This window comes from Pongo pygmaeus, chromosome 7, assembly GCF_028885625.2.
Source record: "Pongo pygmaeus isolate AG05252 chromosome 7, NHGRI_mPonPyg2-v2.0_pri, whole genome shotgun sequence".
NCBI classification, from domain to species: Eukaryota; Metazoa; Chordata; class Mammalia; order Primates; family Hominidae; genus Pongo; species Pongo pygmaeus.
Genome location: NC_072380.2, coordinates 97,608,812 through 97,622,557, shown reverse-complemented (window position 1 = coordinate 97,622,557; position 13,746 = coordinate 97,608,812). Strand labels below are relative to the sequence as shown.

General features: G+C 41.4%; 1 protein-coding gene across 1 annotated transcript in view; it reads right to left on the bottom strand.

The window, feature by feature from the left end:
* Positions 1–5,906, bottom strand: part of CA13 (carbonic anhydrase 13) — a 44,486-nt gene extending 38,580 nt beyond the window's left edge. The window contains exons 1-2 of the mRNA XM_063668945.1: positions 5,553–5,906; positions 553–750 (exon numbers count right to left, since the gene is read on the bottom strand). Of these exons, the coding sequence (XP_063525015.1) occupies positions 553–750; positions 5,553–5,820 (466 nt within the window). The 5' untranslated portion in view covers positions 5,821–5,906. The remainder of the gene's footprint in view (positions 1–552; positions 751–5,552) is intronic.
* Positions 5,907–13,746: the final 7,840 nt, after the last annotated feature.

The window sequence follows — 13,746 nt, the reverse complement described above, 5'->3', positions numbered from 1 at the left end:
ATAATAACAAGCTAAAGTCAATTTTAAATTATCATGCAACATATCCTATTCCAAATACTCTTTATTATTTTAAGGTAAGATTATCTGAAGGTTCAAATATATAACAAGATATCTTAATTCACACGAAGAAAAAATATGCTTCAATTTGACAAATTCCAGGTCTAGCAAAAACAAAACATGAAAGATTAGAGAGTGTGTTCTGGGCGCGGTGGCTCACGCCTCTAATCCCAGCACTTTGTGAGGCCGAGGCAGGCGGATCACGAGGTCAGGAGATCAAGACCATCCTGGCCAACATAGTGAAACCCTGTCTCTACTAAAAATACAAAAAAAGTAGCTAGGTATAGTGGCGTGCGCCTGTAATCCCAGTTACTCGGGAGGCTGAGGCAGGAGAATCGCTTGAACTTAGGAGGCAGAGGTTGCAATAAGCCGAGATCGCGCCACTACACTTCAGCCTGGCGACAGAGCGAGCCTCCGTCTCAAAAAAAAAAGAGTGTAGTCTAATCATTCAAACCCTTCACCCACCACCACACACACAAAAAAAGAAAAGCCAACCTGATTTGTTCTCTGTGTCATCAAAGTCAACATTGAAGGAATGGCCGCTGTTGCTGATGATTTTAGCTGAGCTTGGGTCATACTTGATACTAAGTGGTCGGAGGGAAGAGTCATATTTCACTTCTTTGGTTTTAATCTCAATCGGAGATTGCTGATCACCATCAGCAATAGGGAAAAATTCCTTCCAGTGAATAGGACCTTAAATACATAGGACCAAAAGAAAAGGATTAAATAAGTTCTTTCTTCAACAAACATACATTGAGTATAACGCACTGTGCTTGAAATTGAAGAAAACGCAAAGATTAATAAAATGAGATTCTTGTCCTCAGGACCTTGGCATCTAATTTTTTTTTTACAAGATTAGTTGTTTTTATTATAGATGTGGGAAACTCTTGGTGTGCCTTAAGTCATGTTCAGAATTAAAGTAACCCTTGTAGACAAAAGAGTCTGTAAATTTTATAAAGTACTCTCCAAAGGTAACCTTCTACCAAACTAAAAACAATAATACAATTCATCATTGAAAACAATGACATTCAGTCTCAGCTCCAAGAATGAGCTGTTGCTCCAGAGTTCAAGTTTGCAGACTGGAAGAGTCAAAAAAGCTGAGAAAGCAATAAAGCAAAGAAAGGGTGTCATTCTTAAAGATGCTGTGCTTACTTCTTTATTCTTCCTTCTATCACTCAGTGCTATCTTCTAGTGTCACTCAGGCCTCCACTCAATTAACTTGTGATGTGCAACAGGCATACCAAGGACACATACAAATTTTTCATCTAGGATAATCCAAATAAAATGGCTGCACCATGTCAGGAAACGTAATATTGTTGATTATCTGCAGTGGAGTCAGATTGTAATTTATTTCTCTCTTTCTTCATTTCAGAAGGTTCTTCTATGGTTATTTTGCCAATGTTACATTTGAATTTCAACACAAGAGAAAGGTGTCATCCTGGTCCTCTATTCAAGACGTCAAAATCGTTATCAATTTCACAAATCAGACATGTTAGGGAAATTGAAACGAGCCAATCAGCTGACAGTTCCCTTTTCAATCCTCTTCACTTCTTTGGAAGACTCTATGAAGTCTTGCCTCTCAAAATCAGCAGCAAAACTGTAGTTTCATGTAAGTTCCACGTCATTCTACAGATGTGAGTCACTTTATAGGTTATAGGTTCTTATTCTCTCTACTATTCCTGAAATTTATACAGCTATCACCACCTACACTGGGCTACTGACTAAGGTTTACCCACCTACTTTGCTAACCAATCTTTCACTAAAAATTAAGTACTAATTAAAACATCATAGCATGACAATTAATTAAACATGTTACTAACACAACCAAAAACATTTTAAAATGATAAACTTTAGAGTGATATTTAAAGAAATGCAATATATCACAATCATCAACAAACTTTAAAGCATAAAATTCTAAATCTTTTTTTTTTTTTTGAGACAGGGTCTTGCTCTGTTGCCCAGGCTGGAATGCAGAGGTGTGATCTCACCTCACTGCAGCCTCAACTTCCCAAACTCAAACAATCCTTCCACCTCAGCCTCCCAAGTAGCTAAGAGTACAGGTGTGCACCACCACACCCAGCTACTTTTATAAAAAACTTTTTTTTGTTGAAAGTCTCACTATAGGCTGGTCTCAAACTCATGGGCGCAAGTGATCTGCATGTCTCAGCTTCCTGAAGTGTTGGGATTACAGGCATGAGCCACCACGCCTGGCCCAAACTCTAAATCTAATACTGCTTTCTACGCCTCATTTTTGCAAAAGAGAACTCACACATACATACATTCTTTAATATATCCTTCAGGCACAAAAAGTCATAGCATAAATATATAACTACACACTCAGCTTAAAAGATGTCATCTGACAAACTGGACTTCAAAGCCACTTGAGCATCAAAAGTCCTTGCTTAGAATGTATTACAGAAAATGCCTTGTTTATTCAATACTTTTACCATCTTTCTGAGTACTTTTTCTATATACAACCTAGACCTTTTTTCCCCCTTAATTCAGAAAAAGCCTTCTATTTCACTGCCACCAAGTAAGAGTTAACCTAACGAATATTCAATTTCAAATACGCAATGCATATGTCACAACATGCAGGTGACATTCTTCCAATCAATAGAGTTGCTTTCTTCTCCTAATTGCTTTGCTCTCCTATTTCCAGTCATTTATAAACAGAACTATTTTTAAAAGAAGTCAAACCAAAATAAAATAAAAGTAATAATACTTTGTATCACATTCCCAGTATTATCTACTAACTACCATAGTCAGTTCAGTACCCTGCCTCTTAAAGAGGTCCCCTTTTTCAATCTTTCCAAAAAAAATTTCCTCCTCCTCCTCCTCCTCCTTGTCCCCGCCATAACCCTGCAGGCTAGTCTGGAACTCCTGGCCTCAGGCAATTCTACCATCTCAGTCTTTTGAGTAGCTAGGATTACAGGTGCAAGCCACCAGAATTCTTTTTTTTTTTTTTTTTTGAGACGGAGTTTCGCTCTTGTTGCCCAGGCTGGAGCACAATGGCGTGATCTCGGCTCACTGCAACCTCTGCCTCCCAGGTTCAAGCAATTCTCCTGCCTCAGCCTCCCAAGTAGCTGGGATTACAGGCACGCGCCACCACGCCCAGCTAATTTTGTATTTTTAGTAGAAACGCGATTTCTCCATGTTGGTCAGGCTGGTGTTGAACTCCCAATCTCAGGTGATCCACCCACCTTGGCCTCCCAAAGTGCTGGGATTACAGGCATGAGCCACCGCACCCGGCCAGCATAATTCTTAATTAGAGATATGTGGTGGTTGCTCAACTGATTTAGGAACTTTTAAATACCTACAGTGATTTACACTTTTCAGTGATGTCACATTCCCTAAACTAAACATAATAAAGTAGTCAAAGGTTAGGGGAAGAATCCTAAGTTATTTGTGAAGGCAGTACCCTTTCAGGGCTTCAAGTCTTGATGTTTCATTTTATCAGTGTTGCTATTCCCAGCTTAAATTTCCTTTTATCTGCTCAGTCACTGGTTTTACCAATGTTTGTGGCTCACGCCTGTAATTCCAGTACTTTGGGAGGCCAAGGCAGGTGGATCACTTGAGGTCTGGAGTTCTAGACCAGCCAGGCCAACATGACGAAACCTTGTCTCTACTAAAAAGTCAAAAATTAGCCAGGCATGGTGGCTCGTGCCTATAATCCCAGCTACTTGGTGGGGCTGAGGCTGGAGAATCGCTTGAACCCAGGAGATGGAGATGGCAGTGAGCCAAGATAGTGCCACTGCACTCCAGCCTGGGCAACAGGGCAAGACTCATCTCAAAAACAATAAACAAACAAACAAAAAACTTGCCTAGTTAGTAGATAATACATTTTCAACAGGATTTTCCCAATCTTTCTCTGAAGACCATACCTTTAAGTAAGGATGTGGTCTTCAGAGAGAGATTGCATCTAAAAGAAGGGAATGGCTAATTCCTAACAGAACAATTCCTAACAGAAATACAAAATCACTCCTTATCAATGGCTTTGCTAAGATGAATTTTTAAAATTCCTGAAATAAGCTTCATTCAGGCGAATAATTTCTAACCTACTAAAGAGTAATCAATATCCATTGATTGAAATACCCTTCTTCTTCCTAACTACCATAAAGGCGCAGTTGGGACTCAATGACTATTAAATAACTAATAAAAACGACTTCAGCAGAGAGGCAAATGAAAAAAGATTTGTCATATTTTCCCCCTAAACATTCACTGGAAATTAGCAAAATGTAAGATTATAATTATGGCCTTAATCAAGACTATATACCTTTTATTATTAAAGTTATAAATTTCACCTGCTGCCATTTCTAAACTAGCATGTTTAAAAACAGGCTACAATTAGAAATTAAACAGGCTACAATTAGAAATGGAATTTTTCTGTTAGTTTGTGAAATTAAACTTTCTATAAAATTTGACCATTCTATACTGTTTAATCATGTACATGCTAATAGAAGGAAAGTATTATTATTCACAGCCTTGATTTTTTTCTTTATTATGTATTTACTTCTTAAATTGACAAAAATTGTATATATTTATGTGTACAACATGATGTTTTGAAATATATGCACATTGAGGAATGGCTAAACCAAGCCTTAATTTTGACAGTTATTCACTATAAGGCTTTTTGGTGTCACTGCGATTATTTCAAATAATGTTTATTTAAACAATCAGTTCAGTTTAACGTAGGAACAAGAAAAAATGTTTTACTTTTGATAATGTGTGATATACAAGAAGAAAGGTGTATGTCATTATTATTTATCCTATTAATACATTTCTATCAATGAATTATAATTTCAGTAATCCTTTGCTCACCCTGCAAGGATGAGCGTGGAAAGAGAGGAAGAGTGGAGAAGTAGCCCACAATGTAACTTCATTTCCCAGCGAGAACCTGAACCCTTACTAAAGTCCCCAGTAGTAGTCAGCCAACTGCAAATTGCTGTGGGAATATTTACAGTAACAGCTATTAGGAAACATGCAGTATTTTGTTTGCCACGAAGCCAACTTAATCTTCAGTGTCACAATGCAAGCGAAGATTTCCTAAATATATTTTCAAAGATTTTCTATGATTTGTTTCTCCTAAGTAAATAGTGAGCTTAAAAGACTGGAAGCGAACTTGTCCTTATTTCATTAAAGTGTGTCATCAGACTTCTAATCTCCAAGCCTGTAATTGATAAGTGGCTGTTACTAGGCAAAGTCCTTGGCTTTTCAGATGAAGGTGAACGCACACGTATGAACACTTGGGAGTTTGGGGAATCCTGATAGAGATAACACACACCATCGCTCACATCCACTACCAACAACCCGTCTACCCTGACAAGACTGCTCTCCGCTGCCTGCACTGGGCTCCGAGTTGTGCTGCTTAGTTTAAAGAGGAACCGAAAAGTTTCTCAATGTGCGAGCCCAGTGTGTGGTCGGCGAGCGCAGGGGCGTCGCGCTAGTCCTCTCGCCCCCCGCGCAAAGCCCGCCTTGGATCAGGAAAAGGCTCTCACCGTTGTGCTCGCGGTATCCCCAGCTGAGCCTCGACATGGTCCCTCGGGGTGGAAGGCAGGGGAAGATGTGACTAAGCAGCGAGAGAGCGGAGGGAGCGGGGAGGGGCCCGGGAGGGAGCCTGCTGGGGCGGGACCGCGGGGCGCCGGCGGCCGGAGTGCGAGATCGTGAACCCGGCCCGGGTCGCTCCCGCCTGCGTCCTCCAGGCGGCAGAGGGGTGCGGGGAAGGCGCCCGCGCTGCTGGCTGAGTCCTGGGCGCGAGTCGTTCATAGTTTGGACTCGGTAATGAGATATTTGAGAGAGAGAGAGAGACGGAGAGAGAAAGGTTTCCGGGGGGAATCTCCTGCCTTCTGAGAAGGAGTCACTTGGGAGAGGAAAGTGTCGCCTAGAGGGCTTCCAGGAAGTAAATGAGTCACCAGAGCCTGGAACTGCCAGGCTGGGAGGTGGGGATCCCGGTGGAGGCGCAGAAGAGGTCGGTGATGGTCGTGGCAGTGGTGATTACAAATACAAAACAATAATGACGATGGTAATCACCACCATTGAAAAATAACTACTTATTAAGGGCTTATCGTGGGCGAGGGTCTTAGCTAAGACTTTTACCCACGTTTTCCCATTAGATCCTCTCAGCATTTCCGCGAGAAACACGTGGCTTAAGAGACACTCTAGGTAACCTGCCCCAGGTCGCACAGCTAAAGCGGGCGGGGTCGCTGTTAGAGAGGACCGGCTCCCCGTCCTGGGCTGCCTCCATTACCCATTCATCCTTTCCTTGCCTCTTCCTCTCACTCTGCAGGCTTGTGGCTTGGTGAGTGAGGAAACCAAAACCAGTTGTTGAGATTTGGTCCCAAAATTGTGCTGCCTTCCTGACCCCGCAAGAAAGGTTTTCAGGACATCTTTCCTGGATGCTTGGTGGGCTTGTTACCCAAGGACTGGAGTCAGAACTAGCCACAGAGCCTTGAATTTCTGGCCTGGAGTCGTGAGTGTTCTGGGTTCAAAGTGAAAAATAAAAATCAGGTACATGAACCACTTTCTACCTCCTTGTCTCGGGTCAACTACCTCATATTTTATAAATCCAAGCAACGTCTTTGTAAGGAACCTAGTAAACCCATTTTCAGTAACTTGGATGATTTGGTATGTCAAGATGAATAATGTTCTTAACGTTCTAAGTAAATATTAGTTCTCGATACCCAATAATAGTGGTTACATGAATGGATGAATGACTGAATAGATCAAAATTGTTAAAGAAATTTTGGTCGGTGGTTTTCAAATACTTCCCAAATTGTTACTTTTATTGCTTGAGTACACAGTTTGTAACCACCCAATGGGTTTACCTTGCCCGCTGTCAAGACACAGCTGATTTATCAAGACAGGGGAATTGCAATACATAAAGGGTAATTCATGTAGAGCCGGCTGTGCAGAAGACTGGAGTTTTATTATTACACAAATCAGTCTCTGCAAGCATTGGGGATCAAAGTTTTTAAGGACAATTTGGTGGGTGGGGGAGAGCCAGCAAGTCAGGAGACCTGATTGTTTGGGTTAGAGGTGAAATCATAGGGAGTCAAAGCTGTCTTGCACTAAGTCAGTTCCTGGGTGGGGGCCATGGGATCAGATGAGCCAGTTTATCGAGCTGGGTGGTGCCTGCTGATCCATCAAGTGCAGGGTCTGCAACATATCTCAAGCACTGGTCTTAGGCTTTACAATAGTGATGTTATTCCCAGGAGCAATTTGGGGAGGGTCAGAATCATACAGCCTTCAGCTGTGTAACTCCTAAACCATAATTTCTAATCTTTTGACTAATTTTTTAGTCCTACAAAGGCGGTCTAGTCCCCTGGCAAGAAGGTTTGTTTTGGGAAAGGGCTGTTATTGTCTTTGTTCTAAACTATAAACTATGTTCCTCCTCAAAGTTAGTTCAGCCTATGCCTAGGAATGAATAAGGACAGCTTGGAAGTTAGAAATAAGATGGAATTGGTTAGGTCTGATCTCTTTCACTGTCTCAATTATAATTTTGCAGTAGTGGTTTCAAGTTCCTTCTTGTTTAAATTCATAGCGCAGTCTATATAATTTTCTAAAACAGCAACCTAAGTATTGGCAACAATCAAATTACCTTTCATAGGAAACTAGTTAGATCATCTGTAGAGCATCCATCATTCAATGGACTTCTCTTTTTTTGAGATGGAATTTCACTCTTGTTGCCCAGGCTGGAGTGCAATGGTGCGATCTCGGCTTACTGCAACCTCCACCTCCTGGGTTCAAGCGATTCTCCTGCCTCAGCCTCCAGAGAAGCTGGGATTACAAGCATGCATTACTGCGCCTGGCTAATTTTTGTATTTTTAGTAGAGATGGGGTTTCACCATGTTGGTCAGGCTGGTCTCCAACTCCTGACCTCAGGTGATCCACCCGCCTTGGCCTCCCAAAGTGCTGGGATTACAGATGTGAGCCACCGCACCCAGCTGCCATTCAATGGACTATTGTCCATTTATAAAAAGAATGAAGATCTCCATGAGCAGAGCAGATGTAAAGTGAGTCCTGGGATGTATTGAGGTTGCGGGGGTGCGGGAAGCAGAGGAACAAAAGAATATATATAATAGACTGCATGTTTAAGAAAAAAATAGAAATAAGAACCTGCACACATATTTTCAGATTTTTACCAAAAAAGTAGAGAATAAGCCATAAATTAATAAAAATAGTTCCTTGTAGAGGATGAGTGTGAATGAGGTGGAAGTGTCAGAGGCAATGGAACCACAGCAACTCCCTTCAAACCTTATTATATGCTAATTATAATGCATTCACATGCTAAAAGACACTCCCACCAGCCCTATGACAGTTTACAAATACCATGACAACATTTGGAAATTACCCTATATGATCTAAAAGTGGGAGGAGCCCTCAGTTCTAGGAAATCCCCACCCTTTTCCCAGAAAACTCATGAATAATCCACCCCTTGTTTAGTATGTAATCAAGAAATAACCATAAAAAGTAGACAACCAGTTGCCCTTAGGGCAACTCTGTCCATGGAATAGCCATTCTTTTGTTTCTTTTTTTTTTTTTTTTTTGAGATGGAGTCTCTGGAGAGCAGTGGCATGATCTCAGCTCACAGCAACCTCCGTCTCCTAGGTTCAAGCGATTTTTCTGCCTCAGCCTCCTGAGTAGCTGGGACTATAGGTGCACACCACCACGCCCGGCTAATTTTTGTATTTTTAGTAGAGATGGGGTTTCACCATGTTGGCCAGGCTGGTCTCGAACTCTTGACCTTGTGATCTGCCCACCTCGGCCTCCCAAAATGCTGGGATTACAGGTGTGAGCCACCGGCCCCTTTTGTTTCTTTACTTCTCTAATAAACCTGCCTTTACTTTACTCTTTGGAATCGACCCAAATTCTTTCTTGCATGAGATCCAAGAACCCTCTCTTGGGGTCTGGATTGGGACCTCTTTCCAATAACAGAGGGATAGGGATGAGTGAAACTTCTCAATGTATCTTTTTGACTTTTAATCATAAATGCCGTTAAATTAACTTTAGCCTAAAGCTGCCTCCTTACATATTTTAGTTCAGCTTAAAGTTTTCTCTGTATATAGTGAACTCTAACCTAACTAGATGTGTAAATAGACTGCAGCCCACTCTTGTGCCAATCACTGAGTGTTGGCCAATCAAAGGCAGCCAACTGTTCAAACCCTATTCAACTGAGGTAAACTTTGAGCTGTAACCAAACCAGCTGTTTCTGTACCCGACTTCCATTTTCTGTCCATCACTTTCCTTTCTCTGTCCATCAATCTAACCACACAGAAGGGCAGGAGTCTCTCTGAACCTATTCTGATTGGAGATGCTGCCCAATTTGCAAATTGTTCTTTGTACAATTAAACTCTGTTCAATTTAATTTGGCTAAGATTTTTCTTTTAACATTGTTCTGCATTTTTAAAAAATAAAATTAAATCAAAGAGAATAAAAAAGCAAACCCTGAAATTGAATTCAAACAGAAACAATTAAAATCAATTGTATGTTGAATTGATAATGTAACCATAAAGAAAAAGTTAAATAGCATTCGAAGATAGTACTTTTGCTGTATATCCTTACTAGGACATATAACATATTAAGAAGAAATGCAAGAAAATCTTGAACATTACTAGTAGGTTTATTTTTGGTAGGATATTGGTGTTATGCTTCTGAAACCATTTTTTATTGGTTTGTTTGTTTGTTTGTTTTGAGATGTTGTTTCGCTCTGCCACCCAGGCTGGTGTGCAATGGTGTGATCTCGGCTCACTGCAACCTCCACCTCCCAGTTCAAGCGATTCTCCTGCCTCAGCATCCCAAATAGCTGGGATTACAGGCGCCTGTCCTCCTGCCCTGGTAGTTTTGTGTTTTTAGTGGAGATGGGGTTTAACCATGTTGGCCAGGCTGGTCTGGAACTCCTGACAAGTGATCCACCAACTTCAGCCTCCCAAAGTGCTGGGATTACAGGCATGAGCCATTGCGCCTGGCTGGAAACCACTTGTGTGAAAATCATAAGATAGAGCAAATGAACAAATATATTGATAATCTCTGGAAGCATGATTTTCATTCTGGTTTATACAAAAATAGGAAATGACAGAAGCTAAGTAATAAACCCGTGGTGTTACATTTGAACACTCTCTTCACTGAAAGATCCCCAAAACAATAATATCCCAATAATAATGAAGCTAATAAACTTTAAAATCTATCGCCCTTCACTGAGGGACCACTTCTAAAGCCATATACTAATTTTATATTTGTAACTTTACGTTCCTTTTCTTTAAAAAAAAAAAAAAGTCCCAAAATTGTAGTAGCTTCATGCTCTACAAATCTGAATCTACCCCTTGCTATGAGACACTGAAACTGCCCAATGGGTTCATCTTGCCCATTGCCTAGGCAGAACTAATTATTGATCAAGACAGGGGAATTGCAAGAGAGCCAGCTAAATGAGTGACTGGAGATTTTTTGTTTGGTTGGTTTTTTGAGACAGGGTCTTATTCTGTCACCTAGGCTGGAGTGGAGTGGTGCAATCATGGCTCACTGCAGCCTCCACCTCTCAGGCTCAAGCATCCTCCTGCCTCAGCCTCCCACATAGCTGGGATTGCAGGCATGTGCCACCATGTCTGGCTAACTTTTTTTTTTGTAGCAGGGAGAGACAGGGTCTCACTGTGTTGCCCAGGCTGGTGTCAAACTCCTGGGCTCAAGCAATCCTCCTTCCTTAGCCTCCTCCCAAAGTGCTGAAATTATAGGTGTGAGCCACCATGCCCTACTCAAAGTTTTATTATTACACAAATCAGCCTCCCACCAAATTCCGAGGTTAGGGTTTTTCAAGAATAGTTTGGCAGGCAGGGGGCTAGGGAATTGGTGATGCTGATTGGTTGGAAATGCAATTATAGGGGTGTAGAAAATGGTCCTCATGAGCTGAGTCCACTTTGGGTGGGGGCCACAGAGGAGTTGCTGGTCTGGGTGGGGCCATCTGATCATCCTAAAAGCAAATGCCTGAAAAAACATCTCAAAAGGTCAATCTTAGGTTCTACAATAGTGATGTTATTTATGGGAGTAATTGGGGAAGTTGCAAATGTTGTGAGCTCCAGAGCAAATAGCTTTGGGAAGGGTTATTACCATTGAAATTATAAACTAAATTTCTCCCCAAGTTAGTCTGGTTCACACGCAGAAATGATCAAGGGCAGTTTGGAGATGAAAGGCAAGATGAAGTTGGTTAGGTCAGACCCCTTTCACTGTTATAATTTTCTCACTATTATGATTTTTGCAAAGGTGATTTAAACACTAGCAGCCAGATCTTGTTTCCTAAACACCATTCCCCATTCGAAGGAACCAGAGCTACTTGGAGAAGTGACTAGTTTTGTTAGCAGCTGCAAACCTGTACAGGTCTACAGCAACCTCAGTTCTTGCCTTCTCAGAAGAAAGAATTTGACCAAGGAGCATAGGGCAGAATGAAACACCAAGGCAAGTTTTAGAGCAGGAAGGAAAGTTCACTAACAAGTTTAGAGGGAACAAAAGGAAGTAAAGTACACCTGGAAGATGGCCAAGCCAGCAACTTGAGAGATTGAAGTGCACTGTTTGAGCTTTGACTTGGGGTCTTATACATTGGCATGCTTCTGGGGTCTTGCAATCCTTCTTCCCTGATTCTTCTTTGCGGTGGCTGTCCATAGGCGTAGTGGACTGCCAGCACTTGAAGGGGGCTGTATGCCCAGTGTGTTTACCAAAATTGTGCACATGCTCACTTGAGGGGTTTTTCCCTTACCAGTTGAGTGTTCCTAGAGGAAGGTCACATACCAGTTAAACTCTGCCATTTGCCTCTTAGTGTGCATGCTTGAGACCACTCAACCAACTCCTGAGATCCTATTGTGAAGCTGCTGATCACCAACTTTAAGTGTTTCTATCTATTGGGAGACTGCCTTTTCCTGATGCCAGCTGCAACCAATTATTATTTTAGAGAAGCAGTTTAATAACCACCTGACCATCACCTGATGGTTGTCTGACATTCTTGGTTGGGGGGCAGTAGGGGCTCTCCTGCCCTGCTTATGTGTTCCTGACTACCTACATAACAGTTTTAAGTCTAGAGCAGAGAAAGACTAAGATGAGCCTAGAACATATTTCTTATGCCAGAAAGCTAGAAAGCATTCAAACACACACACACACAGACACATTCACACACACACACATACACAGATATGCACCAATAAGGTAGCTTGAAGGAGGAACTGCTGACAAATTTGGGATAATTTGACCCTCAAAAGAAATAATGATAGTAATAGATTATAACTCCCTACCCACCAAATATCCATCAGTGCATAGTGATGCTGAGAGAGAATGAGAGATCTTCTTTATGTCCACTAATAAATACAGATGAAATGATAAAATTTTAAAACCACCATTTTTGCAAGGCCTATATAATCTCTGTATAATATCTGATTCAGTCAAGGATCAGTAATGGGTACTAAAACTTCTGGATGAAAGGTTATTGGGGAATAGGATATTCACACAGTCTAGGATTAAAAGAGACAAAAGATATGTAGCAACCAAATGCAATGTATGACACTTAATTAGATTCTAGGTTACATAAAAGCTGTAATAAATGTTTGGGGGACATTTGGAGAAATTTAAATATGGACAGCATCTATGTGATATTATTAATTGATACTAATTCTCTCAGGTGTGATAATGGTACTGAGAATGATTTAAGAGTTCAACACTAAAGCTGCAGGGCTGAAATACTTTTTTTTTTTTTTTTTGAGACTGAGTCTTGCTCTGTTGCCCAGGCTGGAATGCAGTGGCACAATCTCGGCTTACTGCAACCTCCGCCTCCCTGGTTCAAGCAATTCTCCTGTCTCAGCCCCCTGAGTAGCCAGGACTACAGGCACACACCACCACGCCCCGCTAATTTTTCTATGTTTAGTAGAGACGGGTTCCACCATATTGGTCAGGATGGTCTTGAACACCTGACCTTAGGTGATCCACCTGCTTCGGCCTCCTAAACTGCTGGGGCTGAATATCTTGATGTCTGAAACTGACTTCCAAATGTCTCAGTAAATAATTGATTAATCTAGCTGAAGGATCTTTGGGAGCTCATGAAAATATTCTTACTTTTTTTCCGTAGGTTTGAATTTAAAAAAAAAAAAAAACTGAGGAAACAAAAATCTTTTACTTCTTCAAATCAATGAATCCATTAACTTACTAAATAATCTTTCATAACTATTTGTGTGGTTTCTCCTTAACAAGGAGCCTCTGTCTCCAGGCTCACAACTATTAAGTGTAACCAAGTAAAAGAAGACTAACACTGGTTGGGCACAACCTGTAATCCCAGCACTTTGAGAGGCTAAGGCAGGAGGATTGCTTGAACCCAGGAGTCCACGACCAGCCTGGGCAACACAGTGAGACCCTGTCTCTGCCAAAAAAAAAAAAAAAAAAAAAAAAAAATTAGCCAAGTATGGTGGCACCCACCTGTGGTCCCAGCTACTTGGGAGGCTGAGATAGAAGAATCACTTGAGTCTGTGAGGTGGAGGTTGCAGTGAATTCTTGAGCCCAGGAGACGGAGGTTGCAGTGAGCTGTGATCATGCCACTGCACTTCAGCCTGGGTGAGAGAGTGAGACCCTGTCTCAAACAAAAAACAAAAACAAAAAGACTAACACTAACCAAATAACTCAGAAATGCGGACCCATGATATGGTCATCATCTCCACCTCATTCTTTTTT